The 24,642-nt window shown below is 43.4% G+C and overlaps 2 protein-coding genes across 26 annotated transcripts in view; one reads left to right on the top strand and one right to left on the bottom strand.

Moving 5' to 3' along the window:
- The window catches only part of NEK11 (NIMA related kinase 11), a 267,287-nt gene extending 266,002 nt beyond the window's left edge, over window positions 1-1,285 (bottom strand). For 16 of the 17 annotated variants that reach the window (XM_044947220.2, XM_025291957.3, XM_025291948.3 and 13 more), the window contains exon 1: window positions 1,147-1,285. The gene's annotated coding sequence lies outside the window, so the exon portion shown is untranslated. The remainder of the gene's footprint in view (window positions 1-1,146) is intronic. The other variant, XM_025291891.3, reaches the window with a different exon arrangement.
- On the top strand, window positions 1,269-24,178 carry ASTE1 (asteroid homolog 1). 9 transcript variants are annotated; one of them, XR_006641348.1, is made up of 8 exons: window positions 1,408-1,958; window positions 2,457-2,628; window positions 2,773-4,095; window positions 11,109-11,319; window positions 13,338-13,527; window positions 18,257-18,404; window positions 23,536-23,602; window positions 23,804-24,178. XR_006641348.1 is itself a non-coding variant. In XM_025291858.3 (7 exons), exons 3-6 carry the CDS (start codon window positions 2,785-2,787, stop codon window positions 23,588-23,590), a joined length of 1,767 nt encoding a protein of 588 aa, XP_025147643.3. In that variant the 5' UTR covers window positions 1,408-1,958; window positions 2,457-2,628; window positions 2,773-2,784; the 3' UTR covers window positions 23,591-23,602; window positions 23,804-24,178. The 9 variants fall into 9 exon arrangements, 7 of the variants coding, with proteins under 7 accessions (XP_044803133.2, XP_006056301.3, XP_025147643.3 ...); XR_327367.4 differs by having other exon boundaries at window positions 23,536-23,586; XM_025291858.3 differs by lacking the exon at window positions 18,257-18,404.
- The last annotated feature ends 464 nt before the right edge of the window (window positions 24,179-24,642 follow it).

Here is a 24,642-nt window from a genome sequence, read left to right on the forward strand (position 1 = left end):
AAGGCAGGAAGCAAAGAAGGAAGAGAGGGAGGGGAGGAGGAGGCAGATCACCTAAGTGGCTAGGTGATCATGACAATACTAAAACACATTGGACTGGAACTTCAGAGCTGGGGCCCATACCTGGAAATCCCGCTATTACGTGGGATTATCAAGATCACAGAAAATATTAGTGAAATCTACTGATGAAAAAACAACTGGAGAACAGGACTCCCAGTGTATCTTTGTTTGCTTCTGATCCCATAAAAGTGATGCTTTCTGGCCAAATGAAGCTGTTAAGAAAAGTGCATGGACTCATAACCTTTTCAACTGAAAAGACCCTTTCAGTAATCCTCCTTATTGGAGAGATGAGATAAAGGTCCCGGCCTAGGGAAGGTCAGAACAGTTCTGAGGAAGTCCAATTTCCCAGGGAGCTCTCATTTGTAAATGAGCATTTAAGCCCAGCAGTGTCTAAGCAACGCGGCCAGCGCTACAGAGGACTCCAGACTAAGCTCCCTCCAGCCCAGCCTCTCAGTCGCAATCCGCCGCCCCCTCCCCAGTCCCACGTTGGGTCGCTGGTTTCATCAGTCTCCTCTTTGCGACTGCACAGCCACCTGAGAACTGATCAGTGTCCCCTTGCCCCCACCTTACAGATGCTATGAAGGAACCTGAGCGCAAGGAGCACACCTTCTTTCTGTGTCCTCGGCGACTGGCACAGTCTGTCTGAGCAGCTAAATGCCCAGCAAACCAGCTGCTACCCAAAGTGTGTTTGGTGGGATAAGAGAGATAAGAGTCTAAAAGTTGCACATTGACTCTTGGTGGGTGGAACTGTATGGCTGGCAGTTATATCAATCTCGGCTCAGTAACAACAATGGAGAAGAAGCAGATTTGACACCAGATTCTTAAGTAGGGATCTAACCTTAAGGGAAACTTTAACCCTAAGGTCAAACGAATAATTTCTTGCCTTAAATTTTTTAAATTTACATTTGAGCAAAGCAGCTTAACACAAACGGAGGAGGCACGAGCCACACATCCTCTCAGGGCTGGAGCAGGTCCAGAAAGTCAAGAGCCAATAGAAGCGAGGAGGCGCGGATTCGGAGTCCCGGAGAGGCGGCCCTGAAACCATCACATTCCCGGAACGCCCGCGCGCCCTGAGGAGTCTCCCCGTACCTTTCCGGGTGGAGGGCGAGGGTCCCTCCAGTAACCCGGAGTCCGGAGGCGCCGCCTCACACCTCGATTGCCAAGCCGGGCGAGCTAGAGACCCAGACTGCTGGGGCCGTTGCCAAGGAGACAGCGCGGGCCGTACCAGGAAGTCGGGCGAGGCTGCTGGGCGCCGTTGCCAGGAAGCAGGCGCGTGGCATACCGGGAAGTCGCGGAGGCGGCCCCTAAGAGGGTCATTTAAGCGGAAGTGTGCGCAGACCCAGGTGGGCGGGGAAAAGGCGGCACGTCCTGCGGGCCTTGCTATCCTAGCTTAATGGCAGCCTTTCGGAGCGTGTTTCCTGAATGACCTCGCGCGAGGCCTGTGGACCCCCTCACACCCTGCGGAGTCTGCGCCACTGACTTCCGGTAACCGGGGTCTCCGTGACGTCAAACGCGGAGACTTCCGATTCCGCTCGGGAGGTCTGGCTCAGTTGCTAGGTCCTCCAGTTCTCGCCCGGGTCCCGCGGGTCCTCCCAAAGTACCAAGCAGGTGGCCGCTGCCGGCCTGGGGACCGGGTGTGAAGGCCCGTGTTTGAGGACTTGCAGCAGACCTTTTGTGCGCCCTCCTATCCAGCACTAATTTGTTGACCATCTACTCTGCAAGATGCTGTAACTAGCCTGGGATGAGTTGATGTGGTCTCTACTTTCATTTGCTTTAGAAGAGAGACTTGCAGAGAAGTAGGTACCCTACAGGGTAAGGTGTTGAGACACACAGGGCCAATATTGAGGTGAAGTGAGTTGGGCACTGAATGCGAGAGGAAGCCCAAAAACTCTGTAATCAAGGTAAATTCTAACACAGTTTCTTTAAAAATCAAAACTAATGCAAAAGAAAGGATCCATGTTTGACAAAATCTTACAGTTTTAAATAAACACAGCATTAGTAACCGTGCATTGCTGAGCCATATTGGAGCCTGAGGGCAAAGGAGACACTAGCAATTCATATCCTGGAACTTAGCAGGTTGGGGAAGGATATGTTCAGTAATCTGGCAGATATGCAGAGACAGATGAGAAGAGTCCCTTGTTAGAGTGAAACTGGAGAATTCAGTTCCTCCCGGCTTGAAACTTGTAACTATGCTAATTAAGACAGGCCCTTGAGCCAAGGCCTCAAAGAAATTCTCAGACTCTGATTATCAAAATAGAAAAACTGGATCCATATCAGGGACCCTGCACACTAGTTAACTGAAGCCTATGTTTTCTGATATATTAAGTGATTAAGGTTATCATTTTTATAGCTTAGGACTTTTTACTTTGACCCCACAAAACAAATATTCTGTGTTGTAGGATGATGACTGTCTCAGTATTAAAGTCTGCAAAAGTTCTGTACGTCAGCAGCCTCTATCCCTGTCCAAAGAGCAGCTTCCACGAAACCATTGAAGTTGTGCCTTGTAACACTTGGGGAAAGCGAGAGAGAATGAAAAAGAACTCAGCTAGGTGGTGTTGGCTCAGAATCTAGGTAAGAACTAAGGTGCTAACACCTAATGCGTTCTATTTAAAGATTTCTTCATAACCTTTGCTGTTCATTTGATGGTGCTGAAAACAGTACCTTTGTTCACCATCTGTGACATCAATTAAAAATGTGTTCTCTTGTTTTAAACAGGCAATTCTTCAGATGATCATGGGTATCCGAGGTCTAATGAGTTTTGTAGAAGATCATAGTAATGAGTTCTTCACTGATGTTAAGTTGCGAGACACAAAAATTATCATTGACGGTTATGCCCTCTTCCACCGGCTTTACTTCAGTTCAAACTTGGAGCTGCGATATGGAGGGGACTATGATTCTTTTACAGATGTTGTACAAAAATTCTTTGAATCACTATTTGCTTGTAAAATCTGTCCATATGTTGTCTTAGATGGAGGATGTGACATTTCAGATAAGAAGCTTAACACTTTAAAGGATCGAGCTAGGGAGAAGATCCAGATGGCCCATTCCCTTTCTGTTGGAGGGGGTGGGTATGTGTGCCCCTTACTCATCCGAGAGGTGTTCATACAGGTTCTGATCAAGCTGCAGGTATGTTTCGTCCAGTGCTTTTCGGAAGCAGATCGGGACATTATGACCCTTGCTAATCACTGGAATTGCCCCGTCTTATCATCCGATAGTGACTTTTGCATTTTTGATCTGAAAAGTGGGTTTTGCCCACTGAATGGCTTTCAGTGGAGAAATGTGAACACCATCAAGGGCACACGAGACCGCTACATCCCTGCCAAGTGCTTTTTCCTCGATGCGCTGTGCTGTCACTTTGGCAATATGAACAAAACGCTGCTGCCTCTTTTCGCGGTGCTGTGTGGAAATGACCACGTTAATCTGCCTGTCATGGAGACGTTCTTGAGTAAAGTACGACTGCCTCTTGGGGCTGCCAATTCTAAGGGTAGGAGACATCACCGGGTGCTGGGACTTCTAAATTGGTTGTCTCGTTTCGCTGACCCTACTGAAGCATTAGACAGCGTTCTGAACCATCTCCCCAAAAAGAGACGAGGAACCGTGAAGGAACTTCTGTGCAGATCCATGGAGGAGTACCTGCAAGCCCAGGGAAGGCTTCAGGACTTCTTCCAGCATGGTGCTTACACCTGCCCAGACACCTGGAGTCCCGGTTTACCACCATGGGTGCTTGCAGCCTTAGCCAGGGGCCAGCTGTCCCCTTTCATCAGTGATGCTCTGGTGCTGAGACGGACCATTCTCCACACACAGGTGGAAAACATGCAGCGACCAAACGCCCACAGAATCTCTCTGCCCATCCGGCAAGTCATCTATGGGCTCCTCATGAATGCTCCTCCACATGTACGTAATGTGGCCTGGGATGCACTGCCTCCTCAGCCTCCAACTTTCAGCGAAGTGGAAAGGATTAATAAAAATATCAAAACATCAATTGTTAATGCAGTAGAACTACCCAAGGATCATTCTGACTTAAGCAAATTGACTGAGGTAAGTGTTTGTAATACCACTGCAATTTCTGTAAATTACAGATTACAAAGTACTTTCATATGTATTAACTCTCAATATAACAAGCTGAGGTCGGTTGCTATATTGCCTCTATTTCGTAGCTGAGAAAACTAGGACTCTTAAGTAAGTATGTGAATCATCAGCCAGGGAGTTATCCATGCTGGGCCTCAAACCTAGATCCATTAGTGCCAAATTTACCATTTCCACTGTACTTCAGTAGCATGTGTTATCTCTGTGGTTATTACTACTGGTGTGTTGTTAACTAGCTAGTAATAGAATGGAGTTAGTGACTAAAAATAAAAGGAAAGGGAAAAAAATTCTGAGCTGCAGAAAATGGAAAGTTTGCCTTCAGGCCTTGACCAAAGGCATAACTAATATCTCAGACTGCACTGAATTGCAATTAACAAAATTGATACTGATGCTTGGGCCTAGTTTTTCATGTTTATTGATGAGAACTTTTTTTTAGACTTGAGGTTTATGGCATCAGGATGATTTGCTTAGTTTAATACTGAAAACATGAGTTTTAACCTAACTCATTGTTGCTTAAACCTGAAAAGCAGGCCAACCCCCTTTTTGAGTTAAAAGAAAGTCTCATGAATCCCATTCTTTACTTTGTTTTTTAGTAATATTACATAAATATATTAAAAATTACAAATAGATATGAAGCTGCTTATATTTACAAATTAAATGCAGATAAATTCACAATTCCAATTGCAATACTTATTTGTGGGGGCGGGGGTAGGGGTGGGGGTTGGATCCCTGGTGGCTCAGAGGGTAAAGAATCTGCCTACAATGCAGGAGATGTGGGTTTGATTTCTGGATTGGGAAGATCCCATGGAGAAGGGAATGGCCACCCACTCCAGTATTCTTGCCTGGAGAACCCCATGGACAGAGAAGCCTGGCTGGCTACAGTCCATGGGGTTGCACAGAGTCAGATATGACTGAGCGACTAAGCACATTAGATCCAACTCAGTATTCAGACTCAGGAGTCTCCCAGGCCACTCCAAGTGCCCATCAGCTCCAGGATATAGGACCTCAGGACAGCATCCCTGGATGCTGAATCAGGAGCTGGAGTCCTCCCAAGGTTATACACCATTGATTCTCCATGGCGGGTGATTTTGCCCCCAGGTGACACTTGGCAATGTCAGGGGACACTTGATTGGTAGTACTTGGGGAAGAAGCCTGTTGCTACTGCCATCTAGTTAGGAGAGGCCAAGTATGTTGCTGAACATCTTATATTTGGCAGAACAGCATCTTCAACCAAAAATCATCCATCCCAGAATGTCTACACAGGTGACCAGGAACTAGCCCTTTTAGCCTCCCCATTGGTAACAGCTCGGGCAGGATGAATAGGATTCACATCAGTAGGTCCAGGAGCCTTCTTGGCAATGAGGAATGACTGCTAATAGGAAAAGTTTTCTTTCTGGGGTGATGAAATGTTCAGGAATTAGTGATGGTTGCACATGCTTATTGCTAGTGGTAAAGAACCCATCTGCCAGTGCAAAAGGTTTAAGAGACCCACGTTCGATCCCTGGGTCAGGAAGAGTCCCTGGAGGAGGGCATGGCAACCCACTCCAGTATTCTTGCTTGGACAATCCCATGGACAGAGGAGCCTGGCAGGCTATGTCCGTAGAGTCGCACAGAGTCAGACATGACTGAAGTGAGTTAGCATGACATGGCATGGCACAGGCATTCGTTCAGTTCAATTCAGTCGCTCAGTCATGTCTGACTTTGCGACCCCATGGACTGCAGCACGCCAGGCCTCCCTGTCCATCACCAACTCCCGGAGTTTAATCAAACTCATGTCCATTGAGCCAGTGATGCCATCCAATCATCTCATCCTCTGTTGTTCCCTTCTCCTCCCACCTTCAATCTTTCCCAGCATCAGGGTCTTTTCAAGTGAGTCAGTTCTTCACATCAGGTGGCCAAAGGATTGGAGTTTCAGCTTCAGCATCAGTCCTTCCAATGAATATTCAGGATTGATTTCCTTTAGGATTGACTGGTTGGATCTCCTTGCAGCCCAAGGGACTCTCAAGAGTCTTCTCCCAACACCACAGTTCAAAAGCGTCAGTTCTTCGGCACTCAGCTTTCTTTACGGTCCAACTCTCACATCCATTCATGACCACTGGAAAAACCATAGCCTTCATTAGATGGATCTTTGTTGGCTAAGTAATGTCTCTGCTTTTTAATATGCTATCTAGGTTGGTCATAGCTTTTCTTCCAAGGAGCAAGCGTCTTTTAATTTCATGGCTGTAGTCACCATCTGCAGTGATTTTGGAGCCCCCAAAAATAAAGTCTGTCACTGTTTCCACTGTTTCCCCATCTATTTGCCATGAAGTGATGGGACCGGATGCCATGATCTTAGTTTTCTGAATGTTGAGTTTTAAAGCCAACTTTTTCACTCTCCTCTTTCAATGCATGGCATGGCACAAATAAACTAAAACCATTTTAAAGGGGTGAATTTTATGACATGGGAATTATATCTCAATTAAAGAAGGAAAAAGTCCCATTGGCCTGCTTCCCCACAGGATCTAATCTTTCTTGTAACAATTCCATATACATAACTTCTGAGGTCCCTGCAAGGGACATGCCTGATTACAAGTCACCATGCTCAGGGAAGCCCAAGATTGGACATTCACATCTGGTGTGTATAATTCATTTAAGTCTAGATGAGAGACATTCTTATCATGTTAAGTAGCACAACTGACTAGAGCTGAGCATAGGTCAGATTCCAAACAGGGATTTATTAAAACTTTACCCATACCAATAAAAAAAAAGTTTGGCTGTTAGCATGACCGATGGTGTCCTGAATCCTTATAGCTCTTCCTGTTCTTCTGCTGACCCTTCCCAGGAGTATACTGGAGGGCCATCAGTCACTCCTCTGTCATAAGGGCTCTATGGTTAATAGAGACTTTTTAATAATCATTAGGACCCGGTGGCCTCTATGCTCTGCTAGTCACAAACAATGGAAGTCTTTTCTGAAGCAGTCTGACTATGTCTATGAGACCAGTTACCCATTCATGAATTTTGACTTAGGAATGTATACCCTGTTTCCAAGCACCCACCCCCAGGTTAACTATAAATTGTCCCAATGGCCCCTGCAAATGCTTCTGATCGATTGTTGTCCACCAGATCCTGATCCCACCCTGAGTGAGTTACCTGATAAGAAACCAATCCATTGATTATATGGAGACACATGCCTCATTTTTCAGTCTCAAGATGCCTTCTCATTCCCTCCATCCTCCAACAGCAACATTCTAAAGGATGTGTTGCTGAAATTACATTTCTACTCACAACATAAATGGTGCAATGTTGGAGGCCTTTTTTTTTTTTTTTAATCTATGTCTTTATTGAGAAGTAACTGATGTACAATGAAATGTCTGTTTTAAGTGTACATACTCTGATGAGTTTCAGTGTACATTTACATCCGTGAATCCATCCTACAGTTAAGCTAATGAGTGCATCCATCAGCCCTAAATATTTCCTTTGCCGCTTTGCCCTTCGTCCTTCCCTGCATGTGTCCACATAGCAAAGTGCACAGATAATTTATACCTTGATGAGTTCTGACCAGCTTGACAGTTGCACATAAGGAGAACCCAGGTGAAGACTCATTATCAGCACCCCTGCTTGCACCGTGTGGCTGCAGTCACTCTCTCCCTCACCTCTTGTGATCATTGTCTTCATCTCTAACAACATTTAATAGTTACTTTTTATACTTCATAAATCATCTGTCTTATTCAACATAATGTTCATGAGATTAATGAGATTCATTCATATCACTGTGTGTAGCTGCAGATCATTCACTTCTCATTGCTGTGTATTTTTACATTGAGGGAATATGCCACAATTGATTTTTCCAGCTTTTTTTTTTTTTAATAGCTAATGGGCATTTGGGCAGTTTGCAGTTTAGGCTGTTATGAATAGTGCTATGAACATCTGAGTGTACAGCATTTAGTAAAAATATGGTCACATTTCAACAGAACGTGACAGTTGCACGTTGTCATACGTCCCAGCTACTCCATTCCTGGTTATACGTCAACTAGGAGAGGAGTAGCTGGGCCATAAGACACACATACATTCCGCCTAGGAGACTGCCGAGTGCTCTTGTACAGTGGTTTCACCAGCAAATATTCCCACAGCAGTTTATGGCCATTCCTCTGACTACACCGTTACCCTTACTTGGTGTCTTCTATCCTTTTAAAAAATTTTAGCTATTATGGTTGCCATCATTTTAGCCAATTTGATGGGTGTTAATTTGCATTTCTCTGATGACTTTATTTGAATACCTTTTCATGTGTTCATTGGCCGTGTGCATATTCTGTTAAGCTTCTATTCAAAGTCTTTTCCCGTATTCCTGTTTTTTGGTTTATTCCTATATACAGGTCCTTTATCAAATAACATGCATTGTGGGGAGTATACTGTGGATTGTCTTTTCACTCAAGTATGTTTTCATGAACAGAAGTTCTTAATACACTCTAAAATTTCATTTATGCCTATCATTTTTGTAACCGACTTATTGCCTGCTCCAAAGTCATGAAAAAAATTTTTGCCTTTCACATTTAGATCTGAAATCTATCTGGAACTGATATTTGTGTGTGTATATGGTATGACACAGGGGTTGGGACACTTTTCCTGCCTGAAAATCAAGTTGAGATAATGAGTACAGTGTGCTAATACTCCTGACTCAGTGCAGGTGACAAGTATTCTCATCATGTACCTGTATTCAAAGTGAGGTGAGATCTTAGTTGTATCTGCAGATGTCATTTGGGTTTCCATTGGCACAGTCAATTCTGTATTCTAATTCAGTGCTGTTAGCTCTGATTAGCCCACGGTAATTTTAAAGGGTATCGGTGCAGATGTGATTCCAGAGATGTGAAGTTCACATATGGAAACTTTGTGATAGTATCTGTTTATTTCGTTTGCTTAACATGATGTGGCAATAGTACTTCACCTGGGATTTACCTGGTGGCCCAGTGGTAGGGAATCTGCCTTGCAATGCAAGGAATGCAGGTTTGATCTATGGTCTGAGAAGATTCCACATGCTGCAGTTAAGCCTGCATGCCACAACTGAGACTCGATGCAGCCAAATAAATATTTTTTTTTAGTTTAAAAAATAATAATACTTCATCTGCTCTGTGCCAGCTCTTGTAATAGAAACTTTATACAATCTCTTATTTAGTTCCCACAGTAACCACATAGGATAGAGTTTCCATTTTCACTGTGTTACTTGCAGTGGACAGAGCACCATTCAAGTGAACCCTCAAGAGGCTATCCGTAAAGGAGAGATGGAAGGGGTCGTTCTTGGAGAGTAAGGCAGTGTGCCGAGACCAGCCTCTCTCCTCTGCCTCTGTGGCAGCTTCTTCTGCAGATTTGTCAACGTGGGATGAACCCTCACTAGATTTAAGGGCTGTGAGCGGAGCAGTTCCCCTTTGGGAAGGGAACATGGATGAGTGAGTCTTAGGAAACATCTTGTGTAACTCCTACTAGTGTCCATTATACAGATGATCAGACCTGACTGTAGAAAAGCTAAGAAACTTGCTCACGGCTGCAGAGTTAGTGAGGGGAGAACCTGTCTGAAGTCAAAGGCCAGACTCTGCTTGGTTTATAAAAGTTGTAACTTGGCTAGAGAATTCAATAATTTAAGCATTATGTCAGAAAAGAATTTATGTGTTTTCTTAGCTTTGCTTGGTATGTCCTTTTATCAGTTTAGGAGATTATGAGGAATATATTTAAATTTAAGTAATTAATGCTACTTCCCAAAGGGGTGGGTGACTGTGCTGTAAACCACTTTGTGTATTTCTAATTTTAAAAAGTTCATCAGAGTATCTAGTTATTAAAACCAGTACCTATAAATCATTGTATTAAAAGCTGTCATACATTGACAGTGTAACTGTTTTGCCAGTTACAATGTGTTTTACTTCAAGGTCACATCTCCATTTTCAGCTGTCAACACACTTACTTACCGGCGAGGCGTTACATGCCGAGAAATGTGCCAGGTAGTCTCATCTTTCCAGAAAATTAAGAAGGAAGTCTTTTCTGGCTTTGTGCAGACACCACTAATACAAACTATTATTTTTCCTCTCAGAGTTTGATGGTGAAGTCACCCTGCGGTGCTCTTCTAATAGTCCTAATTTCCTTTTCTGTGAAACTCTGTGACCTGCAAGGTCCCTTATGTTTCTTAAATCTTAAGAAAACTATCCTTCAATTAAAAAAGAATAAAAATCGAAAAGAAAGAAGAAAAGATATTCAGTAAGTTAAAATTATTTCAACCAGAGCCTGAAGCTCTCATAGCTTATTACTTTCTTTATGTGAAACCTGGAGTAAAAGTTGGTGTGGTGAGTTACTAGCACAATGCAGGCAGTCCTTAAATATTCCTGTTCCCCTGGAATATACCCGCCACTAGAAGTGGCCATCCTGGGGCAATTCTCTTGTGGAAGAAAACAGACAATAAGACATACATTTGAGTCAGGACCCAGACAAACAGAAGGCTGCGTGGGATGCTGCAGAGGGTGCATGTCGTCCCAGTCTGCCTTCCGGAGGTGGTCAGTGATGCCCTCATGGAGGCCGGGGCCGGCACAGTCACTAGCGGGTAAGGGTAGGGTTGAATGTAGATCTTTGTTTCTTAAAGCAGAAGTGTTAAAATGCAGATTTCTGGGCTCCCCTCAGATTTACTGAATCAGTTTTAAGGGTTGGGGCCTGAGGATTGTTTCCACTAGCTTCCCGGGTGAGAGGCACACGGAAGATAACCAGCAGCCCACACGGGTTGTGGACCGGGGCGCGGACTGATGCAAACAAGGACCACAGCACGTCCAGCCGGTCACCAAACTTACGCCAGCCCTTACGAAGGTTCTAAATGCTCTAAGTGGGGCTCACTTTTTTCCACAGAAAGATAAAAACTGACCTGGTTTCATTTGCATGAAAGTGTCTTCATACTAGAAAAAAAAAAAAAGACATTCCCCAAAGTAACTTGCAGAATGTCTGGTGTGTATTTCCAGCTCTCCTTGGCTAGCCGGCAGATGCTTCTGTTAGAAACGCTGAAGGTGAAACAGAGCCTCCTGGACCCAGTCCCTGCCGCGCTGAAGTTGCCTGTCGCTGTCAGCTGCTACTGGGTACAGCACACAGAGGCCACGCTGAAGCTGCATCACCTACAGGCCCTGCTGCTGGGGATGCTGCTGGGGCCCTTGCGTGCCATGGTCAGCAGCCCTGGTAGGTGCCTGCATGTTCCAGGAGTATGTCTTCATGAGTTACGTGCATATAATCAACAGTTGAAACAAACAAAAGTTCCCAGATTATTTACTTCCATCAGTTGTATCAGAACTTAGAAGTGGGGCACCCAGACAGCTCTGATTCCTTGATCAATCTTTCTGAGCATCACGTGTGCCCTGACCCCAAGGGCACAGCAGTGAAGATGTGCTGATGCTGCCTCACGCACCTGCCCCACGGCACCTGAGGCTGAGTCTCGAAAGCACGACTTTCATGTGCATTTTTTACTCTGTGTTCCCTGTCCCTCTCTTCAGTGCAGCAGCAGCATCTGCCCTGGAGACTTACGTCCAATTGCCCATTAGTGGAACTTCTGGACACCTACAATAACAGTAAATGTGAATGCTTGTGCTGCTGTTTTTTGTTTTCTCCACTGCAAGTTTCTGTTAGTATGTAAGTTAATGATGGTAGAAATAGTAATTTCTCTTTCTATTAGAGAAATACACTTTGAGGTACTCTCATCTTCATTTCGGAGAAGGCAATGGCACCCCACTCCAGTACTCTTGCCTAGAAAATCCCATGGATGGAGGAGCCTGGAAGGCTGCAGTCCATGGGGTCGCTAAGAGTCGGACACGACTGAGCGACTTCACTTTCACTTTTCACGTTCACGCATTGGAGAAGGAAATGGCAACCCACTCCAATGTTCTTGCCTGGAGAATCCCAGGGACGGGAAGCCTGGTGGGCTGCCGTCTATGGGGTCGCACAGTCAGACACGACTGAAGCAACGCAGCAGCATCTTCATTTAAACGCCAGGTGAAATAAAATATTGAAGCATGGGAGCCTGTCAGTCCTCTAATGAGATTACCCTTTGTACAGGATTATGAGCTTATCCAACATGTATAACAGTTGTCGCACTCTAGAACAGCACTATCTAACATGATAGCTGTGAGCCACATGTGGCTGTTTAAAGTTGAACATTCAGCTTCTCAATGAACTCACATTTCAAATGCCCCGGAGCCACAAATGGCTAGAGGCTGCTGTACTGGACAACATTCCCATCATTGCAGGAAGTTCTGGACAGCGCTACTCTGACATTTGCTGCTTAAATTAAGTTCATGAAACAATGAGCCAACAGAGACTCCAGGACACCCCAGAGTGTGAGAGCCTCTGTCAGAAGGGACTATTGTAAGCAAGTAAGTTCTAGCCTGCTACCAATTAAGACAAAAGTTAGGGTGTTTCCCCTCACTGAATATAAACATAGTTTAAGAAGACTGTCAGAGCACCAGCCTATTAGGTTTTTACCTGAGTCCAAAAGAAGGGACATGTCAAGGGTCTGTTTGTTTTCTTTTAGGAATGTGGACCCCCACCCCCACCCAGGCAGGCTCAGTGCCTTGGTGCTCGCTCATTGGTAAAAGGTGGGCCTCCTTTTCCTTCCTTCCAAGTTGGTCTGGAAGGCAGGCTGCGTGTGGACCTGGGTACAGGCAGGTCTCCTGGAGTGGTTGCTGCTTTTCCTTCAACACTGAGCGGGTGGATGACTTGCCAGATTTTCTGAGAGTCTTGCTTTTGTTTTTTCCCCATAAAACAGAAGTTAAAGCGTGTTTTGAACACACGACTGTTCTTTGAGGAAATTTAGCGAAAGAGAATAGTAAAGAGAATGGAATTTTTCATAGTAATTGGTATTTTTCAGAGACAGATTTAGGGTTTGGAGAGTTCAAATGCAGATGTGTTTAAGGTCAGGTAGTAGATCAGAGAAAGAGATATTATTCTAAGGAAAAGTAAAGAATTTGGGGTTGAATAAACTTAGGTTGTCACTAAAAAGGCATCTCAGTATAAATATTTCAGTTTATATGTCAAAAGGCTTTTACACTGACATGAAAATAGCTAAGAGACAGAAAAGAAAAGCATTTTGGTTATTTAAACTAGTTTTTTTCTTTATGGAATCTGAAGTTTTATGTAAGGAAAAATATTACAAGATGATACAGTGTTTTTGGAAATACTGCCCTTTGGCTGTGTCTCTTATCTAGAGGAGAAAGCTGTGCGGGGCGGTGGAGCTGAGACGCTGTATGAAGAGCTGCAGAGAGTGAAGGCGCCGCCGGGCACACGGCTGGACCTGGACACCGCTCACGTCTTCTGTCAGTGGCAGTGTTGCCTGCAGATGGGACTGTATCTCAACCAACTGCTGTCCACGCCTCTTCCGGAGCCAGACCTAACTCGGTAAGTAACTACCAGGAAGCCGGTTCAGGTGGCCACATGTCAAAGTTCTATTTACATTGAAAGCAAAGAAGATTTTTTAACGAAACCAAATTTAGTATAATTGGTCTTGGATCACTGTTATACCTGAAGAACTATAATGCTAAGTTTAAAAAACATTAAATTATTTCCATATTTCCAAAGAAAGTTTCCATGATTTTTTTTTAAAGCTTTCCAAATTAAAAAAAAAAAATCAGTTCCTTAAAGGTAAGAGGCAGTTGTTGATAGAGTATAACTCTTCCCCTCATTTCTTTCAGATATCACAGTATGAAGGCTTTTTCTTATGATCTTACTGAAATATTCTCTACTTCTAGTCTCTGTAGTCCTGCTGCTCTTCTGTGTCTTTGTACTTGCATTTCTTACCACTTGGCATATTATTATTCATTCATTCATTCAGATGGTAAATATTTACTCTGTGCTAGGGTGTAGTGGGCAAAACATCTAAAAAGTCTGTTGTCACAGAGTTTTTAGTGATGTGACTATTAGATGCTTATGTGGATTGTTTTTTTTTTCGTCTGGGGCTTTTGTTTTGCCAGACAAGTATGAAGAAGGGAGAGACAGCCTGCATGCTAGGACGTGGGTTAATGTTTGACTGTGGAGTGTAAAATGTATAAGAAAAGGCTAGCAGTAGGGTGTGGGCCAGTGAAAAGGGTGGTAGGATCAACAGAGTGGACATCTGAGTGATTTGTATATTTGAGGGAGTGAGTGAGAAAGATAAAAGGGAGATGGTTAGAAAATAGACTTGCAGTTACATATATCTCTGCACTTGATTATAAGCCCTGGGAGGGCTAAGGACTTGTTTGCTGTGTTTACTATTATAGCCCCAGAGCCTCACATTCAGTAAAGTACTCACATATTTATTGAATAAATTAGTTTTATATGGAGGCATTTCATGTGTACTGGTATGACTTGAAATGTTTCAAGTTCAAAGCTTCCTAGCAGTAAATACTGTTGTTAATGTTATTGAAGGTAAGTCTGTGTGCTGGACACTCAATGAGGCCAAACAATACCAGAATATTACAGTTTGGAGCAGAGAAGGGTTTATTGCAGGGCCATGCAAGGAGATGGGTGGCTTGTGCCTTAAAAACCCAAAATTACCCCAAAAGCTTTCAGCAAAGCCCTTTTATAGGAAAAGTGAGGGAGGGCATGGTTAGTTGTTGCAGACTTCTTGGTGTCAGATCCTTTGTCCTTGGTCAGGTCCTGATATTCCTGTACACTTGTAACAAAACAGTTGTTATTCTCTGTTTTGAGAAAGGGAAGGAGAGGCATTAAATTCTGTTTCCTTGCTTCCTTGCGGCTTTTAACACCTAATTCCTTAAGCAAAGCGATGGCATTACCCCTCATTTTACTGGTGCAAAGTCCCAAGGCTTGACTTTCATCCTCTGAGGTCCAGGCTCTGGCTAAGAGCAGAGGGTACTCGTGTGGGCCAGTCCCCTGCCCAGGAGCACTCGTCCAGCACCCTGTCGGTCCTCCCACCCAGGCCTGGCTCGAGGCAGATCTCAGCTGCCAGTGCACTCAGGACCAGGTCCCCAGACCCTGTCCAGCCAGTCCTTAGCCTGGGACTCGGAGAACACCGCGATCAGCCTGTCCCCACATTGTCCTGGCACCCCTGTGTGACCCTGACTGTTGACAGAGTAGGACCTCTAACCACCTGGCTACCTCTCCTGTGCTGAGGGCCGGTGCCTGCCTCTCCCATTTCATGAGTGCAGTGCCTGAAGCTCTTGCTGCCAGCATGTCGGCCCATCAGGCCTGCCAGCTTGACAGCACCTGGGCCTCAGCTGCCCCCACGGACCCCCAGCAATCACAGGTGGCCACACAAACCTGCCAACCCAGCCAGGCCCCTATTACATTAATACACCCTGGAACTTTCTACCAAATAAGATTACTTGCCCTTTGACCTATGGATTTCCTTTCCTTTAATAATTTTGGCCATCCTTGACTGGATCCTCTCTAGTGACCACAGATCTATTTAAAACAAAAGAGCAGAAACAGTTCCCTTAATAGTGATTTCAGCAGGAGAGTTGTTCCTTCATCTCAGCATCAAAGGCTCTTTAAGTGATGATTTATACTAAATAAATGGTGGTTCTCCATCAGTTGCTAAGGTACCAATCAACCGTGGCAGTAAGTTATATATTAATATTAAATCTGTGGCTTCCAGTTCACCTCAGCTTGTATTTGTGGAGTTTTTAATCCAAGTGAACCAATAACCTCACAAATGATGCAATTAAATTTTCACATATTCAACAGCCTACCTGTTTGTTTAACCAGAGGCATTTTAACTCCTTTTCTTTGAAGTGTTAAGAGGCCTGCTCAAGTTGGGGCCAGTTGCAGAACCAGCAAGCACCCATCATTTACTTTGTAGATAAAAAGTTCTAAGTATTACCAGCCAAGAAATAATCTTTGTAACAGTTCAGTTCCTTCTTTCAAGAAACAGATTATCCTTGAGTAAGTAATAATGATTTTATAGAAGCAGCGCTCTCAGTATTTGATGCATCTGTTGAAGCCACGTTAGTGACAGCTGTCCCAGCGCAGGAGCCTCGACTGTAATGATACCCTCTCCTCTTCCCTGAGCAGACTGTACAGTGGGAGCCTGGTGCATGGTCTGTGCCAACAACTACTGACGTCGGCCTCGGTGGAGAGCCTCCTGCGCTTGTGTCCTGAGGCCCAGCAACTCTACGAACATCTGTTCAATGCCACAAGATCCTGTGCCCCTGCTGAACTGTTCCTACCAAAGGGTAAATTAAATTCAAAAAGAAGAAAGCAGAAGAAATCAGGTATCAGCTGGTCAGAGAACAGAGTGGGAACCACCCTGAACACCAGGAGTTGGCATGAAGGAAGCAATCCGTTTGAGCTGTTGATGGTGGAGACCTTGGAGAATGAGGAGGCCCCAGAGCTCGAATAAACTCAGTTTATAATTCTTATCAAGAATTTGTGTTACCTCCCTTGAAATGATAGTTTTTTCTTTAGAATTAATCTGTGAGAGGATAAACACTGCAATACTTTGAATTGCAAAGTATTTTGTATTCTGCTTTTGATAGTGATTTAAGTAAACTTTTTGTATTTCTTAAACACATGTGAAAACATGTTTGTACTTGCCACATTCCACTTCAGTAAGTTAATAATAGTCTAGTCTTCAAATTGCAGCAACTCAGTCCAAGCTATGTTTTTTCAAAAAGAACAGAAGTCCTATGTCAGTTACTTCCTATAAGCTGAAGCTGACTTATCATCATTTAAAACAACTTTTTTACAACTGTGTCTTCTTCATCCTTTATTAGGAAAGGTCTAGGCCCTGGAAGATAGAAGCAGCCAGACAGAAAATGAGACTCAAGTACTTTGACAAGAGCCCATGGCAGGGCTGATGAGCACTTTTAGAACAGAAATTGAAACTGTTAATTGTCCCAACAGTAGAAGAAACAGCATCCTGGTAGTGAGATGTGCAAGTAATTTGATGTCATAGCCAGCATTTTTAAATGGAATTATCAGATACACATATCATGGATTGTGCAACTTCTTACTGTGGACTGCAGTCAAGACTTTGAAAGGCACTGCTCTGGAACACACTAGAGGCTACCAACTTAGAAACACCTACAGAACGGTGAAGACATGGCCAGTTCTAAATAAAGAACTGAAAATAGAAAAGCAAGTGGAACGAATATATTTGGGCAAGATCTGAGAGTATACTCCAACCTTCATTTTTTATGTATTCATATAAATGGCGTTCTGCTGTCTTTACTGTCTCATTGCTATATTCCATCAGCAGCTAAATGTGGTTTCAGCTGTTTTTTGAGCAGGCCTATCTTAAGTTACTTTTGTACTGTTCATGGGGTTCTCACGGCAAGAATACTGGAGTGGGTTGCCATTCCCTCCTCCAGTGGACCACGTTTTGTCAGAACTCTCCACTATGACCTATCCGTCTTGGGTGGCCCTACACAGTATGGCTCATAGTTTCAGTGAGTTACGTAAGCATATAAGATCTTTGTCATATCAAAATTCTCTTCCTTGATTCTTGGAGCTGGGGGCCAGTGGAGAAATTATACTAGCAGCAGTGTCCTATTTCCTGGCTTATCATCAACACTGCTTTTTTTAAAAAAATGTTTAATTAGAGGATAATTGCTTTACAATATTGTGCTGCTTTTTAAAACACCAACCTTGCATGAAAAACCATTCTTTCCCAGTTCTTTGTACACTTTGTACAAACAAAAAACACTTTGTACACTTAGTACACTTTGCCAAGTGTACTGATTTGATAGGCACCAAACTGAAGAGTGTAAGGCTACGTAATTTAATTGTGTAAGGCTACAATTCAAAATTGAACTGTATCATTTACCTTTTTCTTGTGTTAACAGGAATTTTTCAATCGAAGGAGCCTTCCTTCTTTCAGCAGACGTAAGAAAAAAGGTTCCTTTCTTTCACTGTTGGAATTAGGGCCATTCACTTGAAACTGTCTAGCCTTGCAGTAAAGTTAAAATCTAATAATGTCCATTAACTCTTACTGTGAGAATTCAGGAAAGTTACCTACTCGGGTATGTATCTTCTCCTGTGTACATTAAGCAAGAGGTCACAAGTGCTCCACAATACATCCGAGGGGGTTTACCAAAGAAATATGACATAGTACCTGACCCCCAAAGTCATACTTGTGTAAGCTGCAAGGGGAGGTGAGACAGTGAAATAATGAGAACATTTTATGATGCAGTTCATCAGATGCAAAATGGCAAAGTACAGACTGAAGGCTACAATCAAGAGAGAGCAGCCATGAAGACAAGGAGGCGAAACCTGAGGATTCTCAGATGTGGCCTTTGAGCTTGGCTGAGAGAGAGAGATGTGATTCGGAGGAAGTACAGGTGGGGATGGGAGCACATGTAGAACGTCACATACTCCATTTGGAAAACCTGTTTCCTATGTTTTTTAATCAAGTCTTTAGACCTTGCTCTTTCTGATTCAGTTCTAGATACTGAAATTTCACTTGAGTCTTTGGGGATGTTAAGTCTTCAATTAGCAATTTAAGTAATAAAAAGAACTTTGGACAGCTAAGATCAATAAATTTTAGGAATAAAGGTGGAGAGAGAAAAACACTATAATGTGATGTTGTTCTCTGTTTAGCTGTGATTAAACTTTTATTTGTACAAGTCCTTTTTGAGATACCTGGACATGGGAAGTTGAATATGTATATCCTTTAAATATAAATTTAAAGGCCTTTCTTAATAATTATGACAAAAAAGGAACTCAAATTAATTTCATATTTGAATTTCTAACTCAAACCAATTAGTTTTAGAAGCTAGAAAGATCTTACAATTATCTTTTCCTCCTTTGTGCATAAAATAAATGAACCAATGACTATGCCTCAGTTACCCTATCTGCTGGAGTAGGAAATGGCAACCCACTCCAGTATTCTAGCCTGGAAAATTCCATAGACAGAGGAGCTTGATGGGTACAGTTCCTGGGGCTGCAAACAGTTGGACACAACTGAGCATACACACACACCCTATCTGTAAAACTGGAATCAGAATAGTTCACATTGTTGTCCAAGGGATAAAATGATGTGTACTTTTAGTTAGCACAAGTGGCTCTAAAACATGCCACAATATTATTAAATCCACACCTGAGAGCTAAGAGCAAAGCAAGGTCTCTGGGAGAAATGAGGGTGCTGGGCAGAAACATACAGCATTGTGAAACCAGTGGCTGCCAGAGCTCATGGCAGACTCTTGCAGAGGCAAAGCAGGTCAACATTGTTAAATACGGCCGAGTTGAGAAGGGCAAGAACGTAAGAACATTAGCGCAGCTTTAGCAGAGCTGCCAGAGAAGGCAATGGCACCCTACTCCAGTACTCTTGGCTGGCAAATCCCATGGACGGAGGAGCCTGGTAGGCTGTAGTCCATGGGGTCGCTAGGAGTCGGACACGACTGAGCGACTTCACTTTCACTTTTCACTTTCATGCATTGGAGAAGGAAATAGCAACCCACTCCAGTGTTCTTGCCTTGAGAATCCCAGGGACAGGGGAGCCTGGTGGGCTGCCGTCTCTGGGGTCACACAGAGTCGGACACGACTGAAGCGACTTAGCAGCAGCAGCAGAGCTGCCAGGCTGAAGCCACAATGGAAAGTGGAGAAGTGCTGGGAGGGTGCGAAGCAGCAGCCAAGCTCAACTTCAGGAAACAATGAATAAAGACCAGAAGGAACAGGCCCTGTGTGAGCATTCTGCTGCTTCTGTCCTTTTTTCTTGTTATCAAGGAATTTTCTGTAGTGTTTTTAAACCCAACTTGAGACTTCAGGATGTGTTTAGAGACAAGAGAAAATTAGGAGCAAGTGTTACCTTTTCCTGCAGCTGCAAGGGTTATATCCTGACCCTATCCCATAACCCTAAGGAGACCACTCTCCCACATAGTGAGGCTTCCAGAGTTCACAGAACACTGCTCTCTTAGCACATGCTATCTGGCTGGTTTGCACACCATGAACCCAGCAGCACTCAGCAAGCAGTCACTCGCAAGACCAGGAGACATAATTCCACTTCTGTGAAAGGACAAACTCTCACTAGTATCTGACTCCAGACACAGTGACCCTGGATTCTTAGTGTGGTGTTAGTGGAGTACTCAATATTTATCTCTGGTGCATTTCAGTCAGGGCAGCTAGAAATGATTCTGTACTTGTACCAATTTAAAATGAAATAATCTTTCTTTTGGAGAGATGTCTATTAAAAAGATGGCTCTCCATTTGTAGCAACAGCTTTCTGAGCCATACAGGATACGTTGCTTTAGCATTTCTTTCCAGGTCTGAATAATAGTATAATTCAAGCCCATACAGCTATAATAATTCTTAGATGAGAACTTCCTGCTGAGGAAGAGCATTTTAAATTTCAAAGGCATGGACTGCCCCCAGGCAGTGTACAGTCTGTTAAAATGGGTGAAAGAAATGAAGAGGTAAAACATGGAGAATTGTTCCAGCTAGTTTCACTGGATTTGGTGTTCAGGGAGAGAAATTCCATATGTTACATATGCACATTCAATCACTGTTGTTGTTGTTGTTGTTGTTTTTTTGGCCTCACAATGTGGCTTGTGGGATCTTAGTTCCCCAACCAGGGGCTGAACTCAGGCAACACCAGTGAAAGTGCCAAGGCCTAACCACTGGACCACCAGGGAACTCCCCCACATGCAGTCACCTTTATTCCTAACTAGTATAGATAACATTTTAGGTATTTGGTTAATATAGCTCAAGTTTTTATTAAAAAAGCTAAATTGTACATATTTTAAGAAATTTTCCCATTATTGCTTTAGGAGATCCTTGGAGATTTCTGTGTACAAAATAACCCACTATCATCAGGATCAAGGAATACCTAGGAATGTTTTTGCAAAAAAACAAAATTAAACAATAAAAATGTATCAATGCTGGATTTTTGATAATTTGTTAAGACTGAATCATTTGACTCTGTGAAAACATTATAACCATCACATGAGCTACCATACAAGATTGGGGAAACTTTTCAGGCATGTTGACATATATAATTAAGGCTTTTTGGAGGATTAACTGAAGTGCTTGCTCTTCTTGAAAAACTGCTGTGTGTGTATCCAGACATCACCCCCTTCCCCATCTTCCTGTGTCTGGCTTATTTGTGTTCTTGTAACGACGGAATAAATCCAAGGATGTGGGCAGGAAAAACAAGTCTACTCTGCAGTGTCTCAATGCATGCTGTCATGGATGCAGAGTAATGAGCTCTATTTCAAAATAGGTGGATTAATGTACTTCTTAAAAGTGAACTTGTTCTGCTATGGAAACCTTTGAGTAAATACATATTAATATTACTCTAAAACATGGAGTTAATAAACATACCAATGAGAACAGCTATAAACCAGTTGAAACTGCCACAACAACACAGCATTTTTATGTTTTCATTAAAAAAAAAAAACCTTATTTTCAGATTTCCTATTCAGCTGTCATTCAGTATTTCTATAGGATGGGGTGTAGTTGAAAATGAGGGAACTGGGGGTTCTGTTGTGGACTGTTGCTGTTTTTTAGTCCCTAAGTTGTGTCCAACTCTTTCGCAACCCCAAGGACTGTAACCCACCATGCTCCTCTGTCCATGGGATTTCCCAGGCAAGAATTCTGGAGTGGGATGCCATTTCCTTCTCCAGGGGATGTTCCCAACCCAGGGATTGAATCTGTGTCCCAACATTAGCAGGTGGATTCTTTACCACTGAGGCATGAGGGACACCCTGGTGGATATGTTAAGTTAAACATAGCTTTTAGGTGCTTAAGTAGAGAGAAGCCTAAATTAAAGTCTTTGAGTGTTGAGATCATGAAGTGTTTTCCTCCTTTTCTGTTTACAAATATCTCCAATAAGAATATTGTACTATTGTAATCCTTTAAAAAAGAAAGAGGAACTAGACATCAAATTGTCAACATTTGCTGGATTGTAGAAAAAGCAAGGAAATTTCAGAAAAATCCATCTGTTTCATTGACTACGCTAAAGCCTTTGTCTGTGTAGATCATGACAAACTATGGAACGCTCTTACAGAAATGGGAATACCAGATCATCTTACCTGTCTCGTGAGAAACCTATGTGCAGGTCAAGACGCAAGTGAGAACCCCCTATGGATCAACCGATTGGTTCAAGATCGAGAAAGGGGTACAACAGTGGTGTCTGCTGTCACCCTGTTTGTTTAACCTATATGCTGAACACATCATGAGAAATCCTGGGCTGGAGGAGCTACAAACTGGAATCAAGATAGGTGAGAGAAACATCAACAACCTCAGATACACAGATGATACAGTCTAATGGGAAAGCAAGAGGAACGAAAGAGCCTCCCGATGAGAGTAAAGGAGGAGAATGAAAAGAACTGGCTTAAGACTAAATATTAAAAAACTAAGATCATGGAATACGGCCCTATTACTGCATGGCAAAAAGGGGAAAAGGTAGAAGTAGTGACAGATTGCCTTTTCTTGGGCTTCAGAATCACTGTGGATGATGATGACTGCAGCCATGAAATCAGAAGATGATTGCTTCTTGGCAAGAAAGCGATGACAAACCTAGGCATTATGTTGAAAAGCAGACACATTACTCTGCCAACAAAGGTCCGTATAGTCAAGGCTATGGTCTTCCCAGTGGTCACATATGGTTGTGAGACCTGGATCATAAAGAAGGCAGAATGCCAAAGAACTGATGCCTTCGAATTGTGGTGCTGGAGAAGACTCCCAAGAGTCCTTTGGACAGCAAGATCAAACCAGTCAATATTAAGAGAGATCAAGACAATATTCACTGGAAGGACTGATGCTGAAGCTCCAGTATTTTGGAGCTCCATCATCTGATATGAACAGAACACTCACTGGAAAAGTCCCTGATGATGGAAAAGATTGAGGGCAGAAGAAGAGGCCATCAAAGGATGAGATGGCTGAATGGCATCACGGACCCAACGGGCATGAGTTTGGGCAAGCTCTGGGAGATGGTGAAAAGACAGGGGTGCCTGACATGCTGCAGTCCATGGGGTCAGAAAGAGTCGGACATGACTGGGTAACTGAACAACAAATATTATAATCAGATAACTGTCTGTAATAGTTAAGATTCTAGGAAGGACGCTATTAAGAAAGCAAGCTTCCCTTGTCTAGCCCCCCAATTCTGAGGAAAACAAGAGGCAAAAATGGTGGGCAGGGGGCCTTTGGTACTGAAACCTGGGAATGGTGACATTCACAAATCCGAGTTCCCAATCAAAGCACTATGGCTCTGTAAGCTCCCACATTTATGCAAGTTTTTTTTAAAACACACTGACCCTATTATGATCATCATAAATCATTTTGCAAAGCTGTTTTTGGTAAGTCGAATAGCCAAGAGGAATTCACGAAGGAATCCTGTCATAACTTTACTGTAGAAATATATTGTGCAAATATGTTGGTTTAGAATGTTCTTTCTCTGTAAGACTGGAGTGATATATTTTGGATAATATACTTCAGCTTGCTCAAACAATGATCCTGTTTTTGTGTTTGCATTAGGAGGAAGCAACTGACAAGAAGGAAGTCCATCCAAGGGGGTGAGAAGGACAGGTAAACAGAGGAGTAGGTGAGTGGAGGGTGTGTGTGGGGGGGGGGGGGGGAGGCCATGTGTGTGTTGAAAAGCATAAGTCAGATGGGACAACAGAATAGAACACCCCAGCCCATTGTAAGAGGGAGCCTTGGTGATGAGCTGGACCAGTAATAGCTGCCATGTCCTTCCTGTTGATGATGTTCTGAAAACAGACTGAGTCTCTGACTTTTTCCACAGACAGGAGCCTTGGTGGAGACCCAGGAGTCACTGACAGCAAATCTGGTATCAGCTGCATCCATTTCAGACAGAATACCTTGTTGAGAAACTGGAGGATAGAGAAGATTGATGCCCCCTCCTTTCTGGTCCACTGAACACACTGCAGAGGCCTTATTCTGCTCTTTGTGAACAGCTACATCAGAGGCAACCTTCTATGAAAGACCAACATGTGTCTTCTTGTGGTAAACAATTGCAGTGGTAAACAATATGGAAGTGAATGTGAGTACTTGTGTGCGAATAAAATTTGCGGGCAATGGTCTGTCATCCCCTAGATTAAATTAACAGCCCTATGTGGGTGAGTTAGGAAGATATTAAACAGTTTCTCTTAATTTTTAACACCTCTAATTCATGGGCTATCTATCTAGACCTACTCCCTAAAGAAAGATGGTTATAAATTCCAATGCAGTCATATTATGCAACTATATGGATGAATATGATAAAGGACCATGAAGACACACTCATTTATAACTACCTAAAATCCATCCATCTGGGGCGGCGGCCGAGAGAAGCAACCCCACGTCCAAGATCAGGAGGGGTGGCGGTGAGGAGATCTCGTCCAAGGTAAGAAGCAGCGGCTGCACTTTGCTGGAGCAGCCGTGAAGAGATACCCCACGTCCAAGGTAAGAGAAACCCAAGTAAGATGGTAGGTGTAGCTAGAGGGCATCAGAGGGCAGACACACTGAAACTATAATCAAAGAAAACTAGTCAATCTAATCACATGGACACAGCCTTGTCTAACTCAATGAAACTAAGCTATGCCATGTGGGGCCACCCAAGACAGCCAGGTCATGGTGGAGAGG

The sequence above is a fragment of the Bubalus bubalis genome, chromosome 1, assembly GCF_019923935.1.
Source record: "Bubalus bubalis isolate 160015118507 breed Murrah chromosome 1, NDDB_SH_1, whole genome shotgun sequence".
Taxonomy (NCBI): domain Eukaryota; kingdom Metazoa; phylum Chordata; class Mammalia; order Artiodactyla; family Bovidae; genus Bubalus; species Bubalus bubalis.